This window comes from Acomys russatus, chromosome 22, assembly GCF_903995435.1.
Source record: "Acomys russatus chromosome 22, mAcoRus1.1, whole genome shotgun sequence".
NCBI lineage: Eukaryota > Metazoa > Chordata > Mammalia > Rodentia > Muridae > Acomys > Acomys russatus.
In genome coordinates this window covers 55,579,403-55,599,634 of record NC_067158.1, presented here as the reverse complement: position 1 = coordinate 55,599,634, position 20,232 = coordinate 55,579,403, and the positions used below count along the sequence as shown (strand labels likewise).

Sequence of the window (20,232 nt, the reverse complement as noted above, 5' to 3'; positions counted from 1 at the left end):
AAAAAGTCGGAGTGCGGGGTGAAATCAATAAAAGCATCTACCCTAATATAAATACTAACTACAAATAAGCTTCCAACTTAGTACAGTAATGAACCGAGATGGACATTTCAGTATGTATTTATTTACCATACATCATTTTAAGCACAATTGTTAGTCACAGGGCACAATCTCCTTAACTCCCTTTTACACAGAGAATAACTACCTCCTAAAACAGTGCTCAGTTGTGCTGCCGATCAAGACAGGAAAGAAAGTTCCCGCATCTCCCATAGAGCACTGTACCTTCAGAAGGAAAATCTTAAGAGACTGAAAATATGGCTCATCAGCCTGGTACTGCATATGCCAATAATCCCAGCTACTGTGCACACACGTGTGCATATACTTATACATACACATACACACACAAATAAATGAAATCTTTAGACCAAAAAAAAAAAAAAAAAAAAAAAAGAGAAAACTTAGTCAACGCAAGATAGGCAGTAAGCAGTAAAATCCTTTACACATACATAACTATGGCTGGAGAGACGGCTCAGAGGTTAAGAACACTGACTGTTCTTCCAGAGGTCCTGAGTTCAATTCCCAGCAACCACATGGTGGCTCACAGCCATCTACAATGTGATCTGGTGCCCTCTTCTGGCCTGCAGGCAGAGCACTGTATATATAATAAATAATCTTTAAAACATACGTAACTATACTTTTCAATGTTTGCAGAACGTTTCTGTACTTCTATATGCTATTATTCATAACCCTTCAGTCATCTCTGTGGCCCATCCTTGCATAGCTATGTATACTACTCAATAGTCATGTTGAGTGTGGGTAATCCAAACTGTGATGGTCTGTGTGAGATACACACTGCATTCTAGCGACAACACAAAACGGGAAACAGTTTTATATATATATATATATATATATATATATATATATATATATATATATATATATATATATATTTTTTTTTTTTTTTTTTTTTTTTTTTTTAAAACTATGTCAGAATGTTTTTTTCTTAAGACAGGGTTTCTCTCTGTAGCCCTGGCTGTCCTGGAACTCACTCTGCAGAGCAGGCTGGCTTCAAACTTATGAGATTCTCCTGCCTCCCCTGGGACTAAAGGCATATACCACCACCACTGCCTCCTCTGTTTATCTTTTAGGAGCCTTAACTAAACAGGTAAACATCCTAGAAGCAGAAACTAAACTTTATTTCTTCTCAAAGAAAATCATCTGGTATGTATCCCTGCTCCCCCTCCTCCAAGACAGAAACAGAAACAAAACAAACAAAAAACCCCTGAGCTTCCAATAGCTTTTCCTGTAGCATGCATGCAACTTAAATGCACTCTTCCTCCAAATGATTTTTAAGTTTAGCCATAGTTTTGGGTGCTTTCAAATACTGTAACAACACTTCTACAAGGTAACTTTTTAAGTATAGAAAGGTTTTTAAGTATAAAATCATTCAAATGCGCAGTAATAGCCGCCCTAAAGAACGCTGCAGTCACCCTGATAGAGCGATGGAGAATTATTATCTGAGCTACGCAGCTAAGACAAACAACAGAGCATTCTTGATCCAGCGACAGGTACACAGAATAAGAATTATGCCTGGTGGTGGTGGCGCACGCCTTTAATCCCAGCACTAGGGAGGCAGAGGCAGGCAGATCTTTGTGAGTTCGAGGCCAGCCTGGTCTACAAGGTGAGTCTAGGACAGCCAAGGCTACACAGAGAAACCCTGTCTCGAAAAACAAACAAACAAACAAAAAATAATTACAAATTACACTATTTAAACTCACTTCACCAACCCTGGAAAGGCAGCTTCAACAGCATTCAGCAGCCACTACGAGAATGTCGGTGCGATATGCCAACGTTTACTTTGGGGTTTTAGAATAAAGTATATAAACAGACAATTCATTCTGTTCATAAAATGGTTAGGCATATTGCCAATATGGAAAAACTCCATAGCTAGTTTTCTGTCATTAACAAAAAAACAAAAACCAGGCCAGGCGTGGTCGCAGCCGACGGGAGGCGGAGGCAGGTGGATCTCTGTGAGGCCAGCCTGGTCCACAGAGTCCAGACCAACCAAGGATACACCCTGTCTCGAAAAACCAAAACCAAAACCAACCAACCAAAAACCCCTTAAACAGTGTTGTTGCAGTAAATTAATTGGCAATCTTAGGAGCCAGCTTTTATATTTATTACAAGCAAGATGTGAGCATGTTCTAGCTTATCTGCACAGCACAGGAGTCTGCGGCAGCTTTTATCATTCAAAAGCCTGAATGGCTGCAGCTTTCGACTTCCACTTCGAGTTTTTGAAACCTGCATGTTTGAGAAACATTTCTGTAAACACTCTTCGCAACTCCTAAGAAAACTGGGGGGTTTAGTTAGCAGCGGATTTGGTCCAGTCCTCTCCCGGGGTCTGCGCGTCCTCTAGGTCAAGCTGTGTCGCGTCAAGCTATGGCAACAAGGGAGGTAGTTAACAGGAACACAACTTATGGGTTTAATGCTACTTTAGATGTTTTCCAACAACTTTAATTTGACTGAGAAAGGAATGTTGAAAATGAAAACTCTCAATCACTAGCGTCACTCACACACACACCCTCTCCACTCCCACGGTTTATATACAGTTTCAGGAAAACTATTTTTTCACCCCGTTCACTGAAACTGCAAAGTTCTTTGGTTTCCCGGCCCCCAAACTAGGCTTATTTGACATCCGTTGAGAAGCCCTCACTTTATGTGACGTCCAGTTTGACTTAGGAAGATTAAAAAACAAACAAACAAACCCGAGTTAACACGTTAAGATAAAGAACAACGCAGGAGTATCCCACTCAGCCGAAGCGGCCGGTGGAACTGCTGCAGCCGGCTCAAGCGACCCTCCACACGGGTGGACTCCGCCGTTCCCCACGGCCTTGTTTGGGTCACCCTGGGTGGTCACCGCGAGGCGGTCAGGGTGTCCCCACACCTGTTGGCCCCCGCGGGTGGGGGACGCGGACACCTGTGGGGACCCTGCGTGACCCGCGGGTTCTGGGATGGAGAAGGGCAAGCCGGCCAACCGCCGCGGGCAGGAGCGGCCTCCGCGGGTCGGACACTCACCCTGGCTGCGGCCGCCACCGAGCCTGCACAGCGCCGCCCGGCTGCACCTGTGCGCCGCGACGGCGGCGGCCAAGCCCGGAAACATCCTGGCGGGGCAGAGGCCCCCACTCGGACACCGCCTCCTGCCTCCGAGCCGCCGGCCGCGCCAACTGACTCCATAGACCGGACCCCGGCGAACACGGCACTGTGCGCCGCGGCCGGCGGCCTCGGCGACCCGGAAGTCGCGGTGGCGTGGCGCGTCGGCGGAAGTGACGCAATACGCCGAGTTGTTGGTCGGGGCGTGGCCAGCGGAGGGGACGCAGGGCGGGGTTTCTAAATCGTGCTCATCCCCCTGTGGTGGGCGTCTAGATGTCCGCGTCGCGGCGTTTGAAGGAGGAACAGCGCGGTGAGTGGTACCCGACTCCGCGGCGTGGGCAGTGGGAGGAGAAGGCAGGGTTCAAGCCTCTGTCCCCGGTCACCGCGTCGTCCAACACTGCAGTCGCCTTGCTGATCCTTCAACCTCAGCTTCTCCCCGACCGTGGTTTAACAAAATTAGAGGTGTATGTAAAAGTAGAGGCCGTGGTGCTACATATGTACGCGAAGATGGAGCAAACTTGAAACAGCCTGGTCCCAGAGAGAAAGAAACCTGAGCAGCATTCGCCTGTTTTAACTATTCTCACGTCAGGTTCAGTCGGGTCTTAGCTTAAGCCTTCTTTGACCGCCCTCGCTATAATTAACACGGATAGTATACTCTAAATCGTTGCCCCGTATACTTTTCTTCAGAACACCACGACTGAAATTATTGTACCTCGAATAGAGAATAAGTATATGGATACTGTATCCTTTGCAGTTTATACTTCTATGTTCCGGGGCCTAAGACAATATCTGCCTGAGCAAATAAATAGAACGGGCTGTATGTCCATTTGTTTTAGGGGTTAGTCTAAATCGCTTAATACAAATACTACCAGTACTACAAAATAAAATTTTAAATGGGAAGTTAGCGCATTAATAATTTTAATTACATTGTAATAGTGGCAAATCAGTAAAGGGGGAAGCCAACCACCCTGAGCAGATTTGAAGGAATCCCTCACAGGAGGGAATCCACCTCTGGTAAGGCTAAACAGGCCAAAAGCCCGTGGCTATCAAGGTCATAGGCTCTGTGAAGAGCTATTTTGGAAAGCAGCTGTTTTGGTAAGTTTTTAGGATATTCTGGTTAAATTCCCTTCTAAATTAAGTACATACACTAGTGCTGCCGTCAGCTTTGACGGAGCAGCTTTCCTCCCAAACGTCAGTGATGACTGCAGAAACCCTTGACTGATTTAAGAACTGAGAGCAAATGACTACTGAATGCCTAGCCATAAATTGGAACATGTGTATCGCTCCTTCCAGGGCCCAGGGAACATTCTGGAAGAAGGGGTGGGTTGAAGGTAAAAGCCAGAGGAAGTGGAGGGAAGCAGTGGGAAACAGTGACTTCCAGTATAACAGTGTTGTTGCCCTCTTGGACTCACACTTGGTGTGAGATTACACGAACAAGACAAGACTGAGTCCGTCAACACCCTGTCATGGAAAGAGAGGGGCTCCTGGGACCTGCCCTTCCCTGAGAATTCATACACAACGGTTGATGGGGGAGGGAGAGACATTTGAAAGCCAAACTTCACCCGTACACCTAAAACAACCCTAATGAAACACAGCAGTTGTCACACACACAGACACATGCACATAAAAGCAGAGGACAAAAAGAGTAATGGGTGTGTGAATATGATTGTAATGCACTATATAAAATGTCATATTAAGGGGCTGGAGAGACGGCTCAGCAGTTAAGAGCACTGACTGCTCTTCCAGAGGTTCTGAGTTCAATTCCCAGCAACCACAACCATCTATGATGTGATCTGGTGCCCTCTTCTGGCCTGCAGGTGTACATGCAGGCAGAGCACTGACTACATAATACATCTGTCTTTTTTTAAAATGTCATATTAAAATCCTTTATGTACTATATGCTTATAAAAGCTAAATAATGAGAATCAGCATAAGGTTTTTGTTGTTTGGATTAGGGGTTTTGTTTTGAGAAAGGGTCTACACTGTACCCCAAGCTAGCTTGGCACTCACTGTGCACCTGGAGTCACTGTGAACCCTTGAGTTCACACAGTCCTGCCTCAGCCACCTTTCACTTTCTAAATCACTGTTCTTTGGAAGAAAATGTAAAGTATTTCAGAAGACTTTGACATTGTAGTTTATATCTTCTGTAATATAAGTCGAAAGTGAGCATTTCCCGTGGAATTATCTTCATGACATTTTATGTGTGATTACGATTTTAGGTTGTCTAAGTTGAGGCTTTATAAGCAGATGCTTGAATGTGGACAGCTATTACCTCAGACAGACAAAAGCAGAAGTGGAAAATGATGAGGAGTCGGCTCATGAGTCTTGTACACCGTAATCCCTGCAAGGTTTTCCCATCCAATTTCCTGCATGCATCAGACATTTTAAAATCCAGCTGGCTCTTCCTGCTTTCATCCTGTCTAGTTCTGGGACAGTGATGGTTCTAGTCATTCGACAACCCTAGCTAGCTATTTGAAAAATTGACTTAAGATGATTCATTACAAAATAAAGGGACTGGTTCTACCGTGGGGCTTTCCAGGAGTACACATTTCATGCTGAGTACACATAGATCTGCTGGGATTGTGTTCTCTCTCTCTCTTTAGGACTTGCAGGGAAGGACCTTAACCACCAGAACATTTTTTAAAGACTTACACATGGCTATATAAAGAGACCATCAGACCGCAACCAAGGCCTGCTGAGCCATCTCCAGAGCCAAGAACAGGTTCTTCCTAGACATTTTGACTCCAACATTACTTCTGTGCCTGTAGAGGATTTGGTCACAGGTGTTGTCTCACAGAAAAGGTCTCAATATAGCATTTGTAAAGACACAGCACACTGATCAGGTCTGACCAGATGGTAGAGAGGGTTTTAAACTAAATTTGAGGTGTTGAATAAGGACTCAGATTAAACACTTGTAATGAAATGTTTAATGCCGAGGGGCTGACAACTAAAGGAGCTGAGTAGAGAGAGGACAGGCGTAGAAAACAGGAGGCTTCCCGCTTGTGCCTCCCGAGTTTCAGGGAAGCAAGTTAGACTCTTGTCTCAGCTCATGCCCTGTGAACTTGTTTAGACTGAGCCTGTTGTCTACCCTGTGTGTTCACAGTATGTGACAGCACGGGGCATAGGACATATGTTGTGAATAAAGGAATGGAAGTTAAAAACTACACACTTTTAATTTTCTTTTAATGTCGAATCTTTCATTGAGAAAGATAAAGATGAAATTTCTAGGAAATCTCTCCAACTTCTACTCTAGACAGTGAATCTTCAGTGCGCTTTGTCATTTTCTGGTCAGCTTCTCTTTCTTCTTAATATAAATAAATGTCTTCGGATCCATCTCGCTCCCCACGCTTCTCTCCTTTCCCCTCTTTCTTTTGTTCATCGGGGCTGGCTTTGAACTGGCAGGATCTCCTGACCTCAGCTTTCTGACTGCTGGGAGTATTTCAACAGCGTAAACACGTTCCGCAGTGTTTTACTTTTTCCTAACACCACAGACATTCTTTCTCTTGTCTTTAGGAAACTTTTTCGAAATTCTTGCCGAACACCAGTCTTTAACCTGTTGTTTTGTTTTGTTCTGTTTTGTAAGTAGTTGAAATCATGCCAATGTTAGTATTAATCTTAGCCGTGCCTTGTCTACTTTTGGGCATCAGTAGCTATGGAGAAATTGAGAAGAGGAGAAAGCCTGCCCTGCCCTGTTTTCTGGTGAAGAAGCAGCAGATACCGCAGAGAGGAGGCCAGAGCTGGTCTGGCTTTGCCTTTGGAAGCTGAGGCCCAGGCTGAGCCTGAGAAACTGTAAACAAGCCCGACCACGAGTTTGACCTCATTACAAGAAGGAACAAGTGCACCGAAGCATGGCACCGTCTTCTGCACAACTGAAGGAAACTTTAAGAAGCCAAAGGACTTCCCAGAGAACTGAGGCACAGGTAAGAGGTGAAGAAACAGAACCAAACAAAAGGAAAGTTTAAAATTAGGAGCTAACTGTTCTTTTTTAAAGTTACAAAATATACAGTATCAAAGAATTATTACTAAGCCCAAGTTCCTGTCTTTGACAAGTGAATGCAGTCAGTGGTCAGAGTACAAAAAAGAATTATTAACTTAACCGCAGCATGGACCACACGTTGCTTTAGCAACTTTTGCACCCTTGCTTTTTCTGAGAATGCATTTACACCTTTATTCTTTTCCCATGAAATTACATTTTGTTTTTGTTTTTTTCAGTAGTTAACTTACCTCTACCCCTAGCCAAGAAATACCGAGTCCACAATGAAGGTTGAACTTCAGGTCAGGGCTGGGCTATTACTTACCAGATCAAATGAAAATTGAACAGTCTTAGATACACAGAAGCCCTGCAGCCCTTCACCCCTCACTCACTCAGAGGGTAGGAGAAAGGTGGAGACAGAGGAGTTCTTGAGCCTAGAAGACTAAGGCCAGTGCCACAGACCCAGCAACAGATGGAAATCTGAGGGGGCCTTGTAGGCCGCTGCAAAGGATCCAAGAGTGGCAGCCACTGAGCTTAAGACTGTGTGCTAAGGAGAAGGCTCAGCAGACCGATGGTTGCTGCATCAAAAACAAACTGCAGGAAGGGACAGGCAAAAGCAGAAGCAGGAAGTGAAGGGAAGCTACGGTTACAGTCTAGGTAAGAGAATGAATGCATCTTCTGTTCATGTGGTAATAGGCTGGGGAGAACACAGTCTGATTCTGGGGCTATCTGAAAGTATACCTGGCTATTTGGGGACCAGGTACTTTTGAGACATCCTAACGACTTTTTGCTTCTGATGACATGTTTGAGGTGTGGCATTACTGGTGCTATAAAAACCTTCTGTGTTGACAGTTACAGTTCACACTACCTGATGTATACAACAAGTTATATTATCACTGCTATGCAGAAACTGTTTAATATCAGGGGGACGGGGTGGCTCGGTGGGTAAAGTGCTTGCCACATCAGTGTGTGAAGACCTGAGTTCAGATTCCCCAAACCCACTTAAAACGCTGGTTGTGGTAGAACACACCTATAATTCCAGCATCCCTGTGTTAAGACAGGAAGTAGAGGCAGGAGTCCTTGGAAACTTACAGACCTATAACCCATGACACCTTGTTTTCAACAGGTGCAAGGCAAGGTCCCACATCTAAAGGCTGTCCTCGGCCTCCACACGCACACCACACGTTTCACACACAAATTTTTATTGCCAACTATGCCCAACTAGGTAGACTAGAGTTTACAAAGACAACTTGTGTTAAAAGGTGATGATGTCCTAGGCACAAAGGCCTGGTGGCCTTACAAGAGGGGCAAGCAGTCAAAGCTGCCTGAAATTTGTTTAAAAAAAAAAACCCTCAGAGCCGGGCGTGGTGGCGCACACCTTTAATCCCAGCACTCGGGAGGCAGAGGCAGGCGATCGCTGTGAGTTCGAGGCCAGCCTGGTCTACAAAGTGAGTCCAGGACAGCCAAGGCTACACAGAGAAACCCTGTCTCGGAAAAAAAAAAAAAAAAAAAAAACCTCAGAAAGAAACTTTGCTCTTGGATTTCCCAGGGCTCCAGAAGAAGGAAAGTATGAACTTGCTGAAGCCACCCAGCCTGTCCAGCTACCTTAAGTTCCATTCAGAGCCATGAGGCCCTGGGGTCTGGGGAGCAACATGTGATATGGCAGTCAGCAGAGACTCTCCAAAGAGCCCTACCATATAGAACGTGACATTAAGAGTATCATACACATCATCAGGTTTGAAAGACTCAAGATGGGAGAAAAATGAAATATACCAATTAGCTTGTCTATTATTTGTTGAGTGAGATGTTCTGATTATACTGGATTAAATTGAGTTAAAAATCAACTTGCTATTATTATTGTATTTATGGTGCTGGGATGGACCCCAAAATTATTTTTTTTATACACAGTAATGTGAAGCACATACTACCGATTAGTGTGGCTAGCCGAACCCCTAACCTTACCTACAGAGCCAGTATTGCATTTCTACTCAACACACACACTGCCCCTAAGTCTCGGTCATCTTGAGGTACTCCTTCCTTCAAATGCCAGCTAGTTTTCTTCTAAGTCATCTTCAGATAAAGCATAAAGATAGCCTGTGTGTGCCCCACCTGGCTTTCTGTGTATGTGTGTGGTAGTGACGGGGTGGCAGTAGTAATGTGCATGCATGCATGCCCACCTGCTCTGCTCCATCACTCTCCATACTGTCCCCTTGAGACAGGGTCTCCCACTGTTCCTGATGCTACTTATTTTCCCACCTCCCACAGTGCTAGGGTTACAGGTGCACATGCCATTGAGTTCTGGGGATTTGAACTCAGGTCTACTGTTTGCACAGCAAGTACTCCTAAACTGGTGAACCATCTCCCCTGCCCTCCAACTAGCTTAACATCAACAGAGAGCAGGCTTCAAACGGAGCCTAGGAAATGTATCTACTGCAATTAAGCCTTTCTCACTTCACTGAGTAATTTTTCTCCATTACCTTAGGTACCCTTGTGTTTTAAAACCATCTTTCTACACTTACCTTCAGAGATTCGACATCATAGAAATCAGAACTGACAATAAAACCATATCCATAACACACAGTTTAATATTTGGGTCCTCTTTACTTTTTCTTTAAGATGTTTCCAAGAGAAACAGATGTTTCAAGCAATTAAATGTGTTCCCTAAGGTTGCAATCTATATAAGACTGTTAGTGTTGGATATGGGTTCCTATGACACTTTTATCATTATATCACAATAGTGTGTTTGCAAGTTTTGAAATTTTATGTCTTCCTAAGATAGGCAGAAAAAAATGCGACTCAGATATACTCTCTGCATGTCACAGGTACGCTGTGCTTGGAGCATCCCATAGACTACTTCTGTATCCTATTTATGTGTTCACTAGGGATAATTTGAAAGAGTGATTTCTTAAAAATAATTTGATTTAAAAGATGTTATTCCTGCAAAGAGCTCTTCTAGTTAGACAGGTGTGAAGTTTTGCTAAGTAGCCATTCTTGCAGTCTCTACTTCCTGCATCAATCTCTGGAATTGGAAGACTAAAACACCCTCCTGTTGACAGAAGTCTTTGTATTTGAATGGGGAAATTTTTGAGCAGGTCCAAAGTTTAGTTTTATTTTTTGTTGGAGATTAAACCCAGAGCCTTGCAAATGTTCAACCCAAGCTCTGCCACTGGGCCACATGCCCAGCCCTGAGTGTTGTCTTCCGTTATTGTCTGAAAACACAGGGGTCACCAAACTTAAGCAACACTGCTTCATCCAGTCTCCTCAGGACAGTTCCTTACCAATCCCAGGAGCCTCAGCCTCTCAAGGTTAGCCAAAGGCATAGCATAAATATGTCCCTTTGGAAAAAATACTATATGCAAGCACTTCTCACATGTACCACATCAAGCAATCTTCATTTTTTCCCACTAGCCACATTTTACAAATGAGGAAACTAGGTCCAGGGAAACAATGAGAATGTTCAAATACTGGAATTATGATTTCTGATGGACATTTTTATTTTTGAGACAGGGTTTCACATAGCCCAGCACAGGCACAAACTTGCTGTGTAGCTACGGCTTATCTTGACCTCCAGATCCTTCTGCCTCCATCTCTCAAGTGTTGGGATTACTGACCGGAGCTACCACACCAAGTTTCTGACAGGATTCCTGGTCGTGCGTGCATAGCTTCCTGATGTTTTAACTTTGGGCTGCTCAACTAGGTCTACCATGTAAGTGGCAGCATTTTCACATTTGGGGGTTGGAGGTCTCGGTGCTTGGAAATCAACCCCAGTGCCTTATTTGTGCTGAGCCGTAAGATTTGCATCCCTTTGCGTTGAGCGTGTGCGCTTCTGCTGTTTCCCCAGCTCTGTGCACGTGCCTGGCCATGAGTGAAGGCGCAGCCTCCTCTGACTGCTTTCTCACGGAACCTGCGTTGGTTCATAGTATCTTTCAGCTACCATCGTGGCTTCAGCAGCCCAGCAGGCTCCACTTTCTGAGAGCAGGGCTAGTAGCCTTTTTAAGTGGATGCCAGGAGTCAGGTCTTCCTGCATCTCTAACAAGCGGGCTCACCCACAGCCATCTCTCTAACTCAACTCCCTTTCCACCTACTGCTAGTAAGCAACCCGGCTAGCTAATTACTGTTAGGACCCCAAATCACCATTCAATAGCAACAAAAGTATTAAAAGATTGTGTAGCTCTGTGCCTTGACTTGCTAGTTTGTTAACCTAATTTTTTTGTTTTGCTGTCTTTGACACAAGGTCTCACTCAATACAGGAAGCTGACTTCAAACTTGCAGTGAGCCTCCTGCCCCTGTCTCTCAAATGATGATTACAAACATGCATCACCAAGCCTGGCAAGACGATGGTTTTTAAATCTTTTTTTTAAAGCTTTATTATATATACAGTGCTCTGCCTGCATGTACACCTGCATGCCAGAAGGGGGAATTGAACTCAGGTCCTCTGGAAGAGCATACCGTGCTCTTAACCTCTGAGCCATGTCTCCAGCCCTATTTTATATCCAAGTTACTCCTTGTTTGGATGTCAGCATTCTCTTCATGTACAGGACTTCCTCCTATTGTTTCTGGTGAAAATGGAAATAAGAGTACCATACTTGGTCCAGGAAGATGGCTGAGCGGTGGATCAAGGCACCACCTGCTAATCCTGACAAAGTCTGATCCCCCACACGGTGGAGAGAGAACCAATTCCAAGTAGTCATTTAACCTCCACAGGCACACCACAGCACAAGCGTGTGCCCATTTGCATGGACACGTCATACACAAAATAACACTTTTCTAAACCCATCACATTTTCAAGGAAAAATAGTATACTACCTCCCTTAAAAAGGAACTGTAGGGCTGGAGAGATGGCTCAGAGGTTAAGAGCACTGGCTGCTCTTTCAAAGGTCCTGGGTTCAATTCCCAGCAACCACATGGTGGCTCACAACCATCTACAATGAGATCTGACGCCATCTTCTTGTGTATATGCAAGCAAAACACTGTGTATATGATAAATATATATAAATATTATGTCTTAATACTTGTGCAGTAGAGGCAGAATCTGCAGTCCAAGCTTTAATTACATGAAACTACTGTAGGAAAAAATTAAATTAAAAAAAAAGCAAATCTCCCATTCTAGTCACTTCCCCGAGAAGGCCGACTTGCTCTGAGGGCAGTAGAGGGAAAGCCCAGCCCTTCTTTAATGAAGACACAGCAGCATTCCTCTTTCCCTTCATAATGCTCATCTGTCTGTCTTAGTTAAGGTTTCCGTTGCTTTGATAAAACACCATGACCAAAAGCAACTTGGGAGGGAAAGGGCTTATTTAAGTTTACAACTCTCACGTCACACGCCATCTCTCAGGGAACTAAGGGCAGGTGCTGCGTACTGCCTCTCTCCTCATGGCTTGCTGAGCCTGCTTTCAGTGTTAACGCAGGATACCTGTCCAGGGTGGTTCCACCCACAGTGGGCTGGGCCCTCCAACATCAATATTAATCAAGGAGGTGTTCCACAGGCCCACCTTCAGTCAATCTGATGAAGGCTTTTCATTTTTTAATTGACTTTCCTCTAGGTTTGCGTGTACACACACACACACACACACCAGCCAGCATGATTGACCCGTGTCAACCTGACACAAGCACATCACCATTCAACTATAATCTTTGCTTATTTGTTTCCAAGTTGTCATGTTCACATTAGTATCACAATATAAAACATGAATTAAAAAATCCCAGTCTTTAAAAAAGCTTGGTCTCAGCCGGGCGTGGTGGCGCACGCCTTTAATCCAAGCACTCGGGAGGCAGAGGCAGGCGGATCGCTGTGAGTTCGAGGCCAGCCTGGTCTACAAAGTGAGTCCAGGATGGCCAAGGTTACACAGAGAAACCCTGTCTCAAAATACCAAAAATAAATAAATAAATAAATAAATAAAATAAAATAAAAATTAAAAAATAAAAAAGCTCGGTCTCTTTAAGTGCCTATAAAATCAAGAATGAGTTACATACTTCCTTACTTCAAGAGGGAAAATCGCCTGGCGTCGTGGCACACGCCTTTAATCCCAGCACTCGGGAGGCAGAGGCAGGCGGATCGCTGTGAGTTCGAGGCCAGCCTGGTCTACAAAGTGAGTCCAGGATGGCCAAGGCTACACAGAGAAACCCTGTCTAGAAAAACCAAAAAAAAAAAAAAAAGAAGGAAAATCAAGGGCACAGTTACATTCAAATAAAAGCAAAGCCAAAGTCCAACAGCTAATAGCTCAGCGTTCCACATCTGGGGCTTGTGATCCTCTGGGCTCCACAGGCATTGATCAGGTCTACCCTGTGCAATCCTCAGCAGCCACTGCTTGTCTCCGGGGCGCAAGCCTGCTCCACAGCACAGCTCCTGCTGTCCTGCTCCACAGCACAGCTCCTGCTTACTGCTGTCCTTGGTGGCTGTCCCACAGTACTGGCATCTTCAAACTGCTAGAGCTTCTTGCTGCAACTCGGCTGCACCTTCACCAACAGTCTTTTCTCGGCTCTCTTCAGGGACTCTGATCATACCATAGGTGCCACGGCTTAACTTGTACGACCCTTACAATCCTGGGGCACTACTGCAACTGAGGCTGCACCCTCACCAATGGCTCTTACGATGCCAAGTCTCCATTGCTCTCCATGAGCCATTCATGTCTTCAATACCGTCTGGTAGACTTACATACTGCCAAGTTCATGTCAGGACATGGTATAGCCTTGTCCCTGCAGGCCCGTCTGTGTGTTGATCTAAGCAAACACTTGCCATTAGTGGTTCAGGTTTCTTGTTAATCAGTCTCTTCTACAGCCCCAGCTGATCAGAACCACAGATTCCCAATTCAAAATATTGAATGCTCCAATAAAGACATGAAGGGATTATCAAAACTTCCCTCTGAAACTTCACGTCAGGGCTCTACTGTCTGCACAATCTACATTCTCACAATAGCTCATGAACTCTGAGCATTCAATGGCCTTTCCAGCCCAAAGCTGCAAAGTTCCTCCAACAATCCTCATAAAGAGAATATGGCCAGGCCTGTTAAAGCAATACCACACTCCTAGTACCAATTTCAGTCTTAATTAGGGTTTCTATTGCAGCAATAAAATATTACCAAAATCAACTTTAGAAAGAAAAGGTTTATTTTCTCAGCTTTCAACTCTCAGGCCACACTCCACTGCTGAGGACACTCAAGGCAGGAACCTGCCAGACAGAAGCAGCAGCTAGGGGTGTACTACCCACAGTGAGCCGGGCCACTTCCACATTAATTATTAATCAAGACACTGCCTTACAAGTGGCCTAGAGGCATTTTAATTGAGTTTCCTCTTCCTAGCTAAGTCTAGGTTTTGTCAAGCTGACATAAAAGACAGCAAGTATGTCACTGTTAATAAAGTCAGAGCCTTATTTCTGTCAACCAGCTTAAAATGTCTATGTGAATTCCTTAGATATTTTATATTTTTCTTAAAAGATGCTTTTTAAAAGATACATAATGGAATTTAACTGGAAAGTAATATAATGTGAAATTACTTAATCCAGGAGAGAGGAAGCCAATGGGAGAACAGGCCAGAGTGGAGCTCTGAGTTCTGCACACATGGAGGCCAGATGTAGATGTCAGGGCCCTACTCTCCTTTTCCCACTTTTCCTCAAGACAGAGTGGCCCGGTGAGCATGATGCAAGCTGGTGGCTGGCGAGCTCCGAGGTGTTTCCTTACTCCCACCCCTCATGATGCCAGCGTTACCAGCAAATGCGCCCCTGTACCCAGAGTCACATGGACTCTTCAGATTTCAATGGTGGTCCCATGCAAGTGCTCTCATGCGGAACCAACTGCTCAGCCCTGAGGAGAGCTTTAATAGGATTCTTACTGACAGATCTCCTGCTCTCTAGGACCTCAGGAGTCTATTCAACCAAGGAATGAGTTGCTCTTGCCTTCCCAAAGTTCAGAATGATGGAGCTTGGTGTGGTTGCACACGTCTTTAATCCCAGCACTGGGCAGGCAAATCTCTATGAGTCTGAATAGCCAGCCTGGTCTACATAGAGTTCCAGGACAGCTAGGGCTATGTAGAGAGAGTCTGCTTAAAAAAAAAAAAAAAAGTTCAGAGTTATGTTGTAAGAAACTCTGAAGAGTTCACCTTTGTTTAAACAAACTTAAAATGCTCAGAAAACAAAACTGTATTTCTTCTTGTTACTAGAAAGAAAACCTATATTATGAGCCAGCAATGAGTATGTCTCAAATAACCTACAACACATCGTTAGGAAGGGTCTGGAGGGCTACCTTGGTGGTCAAGAGTGCTGGCTCCTCTTCCAGAGGACAGTGTTTCAGTTCCCAGCACCCAAATGGCAACTTACAACCACCTGGAACTCCTGTTCCAGGAGACCTGACGCCTTCCTCTGACCTCCACCGGCACCGGCACCAATGTGGTCCATGTACATACACATAAGCAAAACATACACACACATAAAAGAATACAGTAAAAAAATCTTTAGAAAAATCAATTTTTCTTAACTTTTATGTACTGCTGGAGATCAAATCCAGGGTCTCACTCATGCATGATAGAGAAGGAAAGTTGTTACCACTGAGCTCTCGACAGAGCCCCCAGACACTCTTATTTTCTGGATTACCAAGCATAACTCCAGCTGCCTTTGATCTTTTCTGTAATTTTGTCCTGGCCCACCCCTTCCTGCCCTTCCAGAGCAGAGGATCAAACTCAGGGTCCTGAGATTGCACCATGAGCTAAATCCCCAACCCCATATACTGGTATACAGGTTAACTATTAATACACTTATTTTCCACCTATCAGAATTACCTTTATATAAAACTGATCTTTATAATGTCTTTTAGATTGCATTATTAAAGTGGACAGGATTTATAAAACTGGCTTATAGAGTATTCTACTTAGTAAGTACCTGCTGTTCAACCAACACAGAAAATAACCACCACTTCTAGAAAGATACCCAGAAGGGAAATGTACTCCTGTGATCTGGTGTTGACTGATGACTTTAGGTGCACTGTAGATTGTGAGTCATTTTAAGGTTACATAATGCTTCATCCACATGCTATCCACTTCATAACACAAAAACGTATAGAACCAAGCCACTGAGATACTCAATATCACCCCTCACTAAGCCCCACCTTATAATGCAGTTTTCCCATTTCCCATCAGCCTTCAACAACACAGGATCTCTACTGTTTATAAGGGATGAGGGCAGCAGAAGCGACCAGACTCCTCTTCTAACAACAGGCGAGTAGGCACCAAGGGAAGCTGAGCTCTGAATGTAAACGTGCTTGTGCAACACAGTTCTAAACCTGCTTAAATCCAAGGAGACTTTTATTGTACAATTTGACTTTACATCAATAAAATGTTAGATATAACATTATAGATGAAGGAAGAACCATTTAATTTGCATTGAAATAAATATTAGACATAGGAAGCACACACAGTGAAAAAGGGGCCACAAATTACAGGTGGAGACATGACTTTGCTCAGTCAACAAAGAAAACCCTTGATACTTCTAATTTCACACCATCAAATTTATCATTCTTGCTGATTTAAGCAGAACACAAAACAAATATGGATCCTAGGGCTTACTTTCACAGGTACCAGCATGGATAATTTACTACAGTGATCCAATTTGAAAATCAGCAGGGACCAGTAAATCGCTGAATAAAAGAAAGAGCGAGTGAGGCCCTTTTTCCTTGGTGTCAGCAGGCTATGGTCGTTAGGTTTATTACATTTTCTTGAAAGGAGTTCGCATTTCCTCAAATACGCAGGAGAACTAAACTTCCCCTCTGAGCCCTACATTAGCATTATGTGCTTTAGTCTTGAATGCAGGAGAATGATAAATTTTTCAATTTATTTTATAAATTTATAGCCTGAATAATATTGGCTTTAAGAGTATATGTAACTCCCCAACCTTTACAATATATTAAAAATGGATTCAAGACTAGTAAGAAATGCTGACATATTATTTATACAAATTTTTTAGTTCAATATATCCCATTTTATCAAGCACCGGAAGCGATGCATTTATAAATCAAGCAGCTCTTAGGACTCTAACCTCTGCAATCCTTGTGCCCTTGTTCCAATATACACATCAGAAATGTTACTTGGCCAAAATTTTGATTTGCTCTTTTAGTCTTAAGTTACAGATACATGTAGACAAAAACTAATGTCAAAAGGAATTGTTCTTGAAGTTACAAAAAGAACAGTAAATGCTTGGAGTTAATGAACAAGATTAGTTTCAAAATGCTGATCATATATTTTTTGTTTTGTTTTGTTGTTTTTGTTTTTTGTTTTTTTCAAGACAGGGTTTCTCTGTGAAGCCTTGGCTGTCCCGGACTCACTTTGTAGACCAGGCTGGCCTCGAACTCACAGAGATCCACCTGCCTCTGCCTCCCGAGTGCTGGGATTAAAGGCGTGCGCCACCACGGCTGATTGTACTTTTAAAATGTAGCTTTGGAAAGCTAGAAGATGGGAGGTAGAACCAGGAGTATCCCTGAGTTCAAGGACAACCTAGTCTACACAGAGAAGCCCTGTCTCAAGGGTGGGGGGAGGGAAGAGAAAAGGAAGGAAGGGAGGGAGGGAGGGAGGGAGGAAGAAAAGGAAGGGATGGAGGAAGGAAAGAAGGGAGGGAGGAAGGAAAGAAGGAAGGGGAAAAGGGAGAAAGAGAAATGGTTCTTGGGCCCTTCATTCCCTGACAATAGCCAATTGCTAGAAGACTCTGGCAAACACAGCTGTCAGTCATCTCTTTCCTATGGTTTTCTAAGAAAAGAATCCACTTCAGATACAAAGAATACTGCATTTTGTCTTGTCCCGGGCCAGTTACATGGCATGTACAGCACGAAGAGGGAGAGAGAGAGCACAGAGAATCCTTCACCAAGAATGTGTCCATCCTCAATAAGCCACTGAAGGCCAACTCAAACCACAGAAGTCTCACTGGTTCACTAGCTGCAGGAGACCTTCCAGATCCCCAGCAGCGCCACTGAGAGATGTCCTTGACACTAGCTCCAAGAATGGCTTTGCAGTCAAACTGTAAGGTCCTGTGTGCACTGAAGAGCTGCTGAGAAACAATTCCAGACTTCCCAAGGGTATGTGGTGCCTACGGCAACACTGTCAGTGTTGAATTCCCCTGATCCTAGGAATTCCAGTGGTGAGAAGAGAAACTTGTCTTTATAAACTACAACTGATTTTCAAACCCAGGGAGCACTCCTGAGAATAGTCTCTAAACTGTCAGGTGTCTTCATGTTACAGGGAAATCTCAATTGTAGTTAAGCTGATTCTATCAAGTGTACCTACATAATCATCAGGAAAAAAATAAAATAAAATGCCATCTCTCTATATAAGAAAAGATAAATTAAGTATTATTTCTCAATACATTTAAAAAAGGGAGAGAATAATCTTACAATTTATGTACTCACATGACTTAGGCTGAAAATTATAAGCTGAGACAATAACATGCTGGCTACTCACAGTTTTGTCCTGTTTCACTGGCTCATATTAACAGTGACCTTCTTTTCCTTGATTATTATAAAACGGTACTCATTCATGCTCCAGTCCCAGCCCCCAGCATTCACAGTAAATACCTACCAAATATTTGTCAATATTGAGTTAATGGGATCACAGAATTAAGATACTTAGTGTTCTGGCAGCTAACCACTTTCAGTAGCAGAGCATTTAACCTTCTAACACAGCATGTGACAGTGGGGACTACCCACAGGAAGAGTGACACCTACTGACTGCAAACATGACTGTCCACAGCCGTTTTCTCCTTGGGTGGGTTAAGCACTACAAATTCCAATACAACAGTGAGCCTGGCCTTTCCCATCTGAAATGCTTTAGGGAGCTCAACCTCAGCTTTATTTGTCTTTCACTTTCTTTTCCAGGATATTCAATAAACTTGCAAACTAAATCAGATTTTTTGCCTAGATCTTTAGATGTACTGAGAACCTTGCAATTCTTTCTTAACAGAATCTATTGGTTTGTTACTAGCTTGCCTTGACATTCTCTGTAAGGGATACACACACACACACAAACACACACACACACACAAACACACACACACACGTATCTAAATTTAGTTTTTAAAATTAGCTTTCTTTCTTGTTTTTCTCCCAAAAGCATCTACCTTACTGAAATGTTATTTCAAGGAAATTTAAATAAAAATTGTACTTAAGAAATTGCTCTTGGCTTAATATTAAAATACAGCAATCCAGCAAAAGATGAAGTATACAAAAGGAATGCAGAATGCTTGCTGGAGTCAACAAGGTTTGTATAAAGCTTCCATCTGTCCAACAGGTTTCTATAAACAAAACCAACAGCACCACTGCAGTTCCTGAAGGACAAGATATTCTGGGTAATAATTGACTAATGCTGTAAGTGCTGCGTTTCCCCTGACGCGCACGGTCCATGCACTGTTACATTTCCTATACTTCAGTGGCTGTATGTGGTGGAAGCACTAATACCAGACTCAGGATCAGCTGATGGTGCCTATTCACACAGAATGTGATATTTCTAACTACAACTTCATGCAAACTAACATCTACTGTTGTTCAAACTATAAGATATTATAAAGAACAAAAGTCACTTACACACCTTGAAACATAAAACGCAATCCAGGTACAAATGTAGCACACACTATAGCACAAATGTAAAAACTGCTGAAATCCAAATAAATTTTGTACTTTAGGCAATCCAAAGTTACTATCTTACTTTGCATCAATGTTCTACCAAAAGAAAATGCTAATATAAAAACAGGTAAGTAAGAGGCACACAGGAACTCTCAGCACTATTTTTGAACCACGTATAAATCTAAAATATTCCCCCCAAAAAAATTGTAGGAGAAAAAAACATTTCAAAGTAAATATGCCTTTAGCTGCCAGAGCTTGATGTAATTCAAGACAGTATTTTAAGACATCATGAGAAATCAGTTATGTTTACATAACATTATAGTCACTTTATTGCTCTACAAAGTTGTATTTTTAAAACCATCAGATTCCATACATAGTGATAAGGAGGCTAGACACACATAAAAATCAACTGGATATTATGAGGTTGCTTCTCCAACTTGGTGGATAAATATTACAAAAATATAAAAGTAGCTGGTTATAGCTAAACTATCAAGTAGTATTTCCTGAAAATCTACCCTAAGACTA

The 20,232-nt window shown here is 43.2% G+C and overlaps 1 protein-coding gene across 1 annotated transcript in view; it reads right to left on the bottom strand.

The window, feature by feature from the left end:
• Slc30a9 (solute carrier family 30 member 9) overlaps positions 1–3,301 on the bottom strand; it is a 49,026-nt gene extending 45,725 nt beyond the window's left edge. Inside the window, exon 1 of the mRNA XM_051164682.1 lies at positions 3,073–3,301. Within this exon, the coding sequence (XP_051020639.1) occupies positions 3,073–3,157 (85 nt within the window). The 5' untranslated portion in view covers positions 3,158–3,301. The remainder of the gene's footprint in view (positions 1–3,072) is intronic.
• Between the last annotated feature and the right edge of the window lie 16,931 nt (positions 3,302–20,232).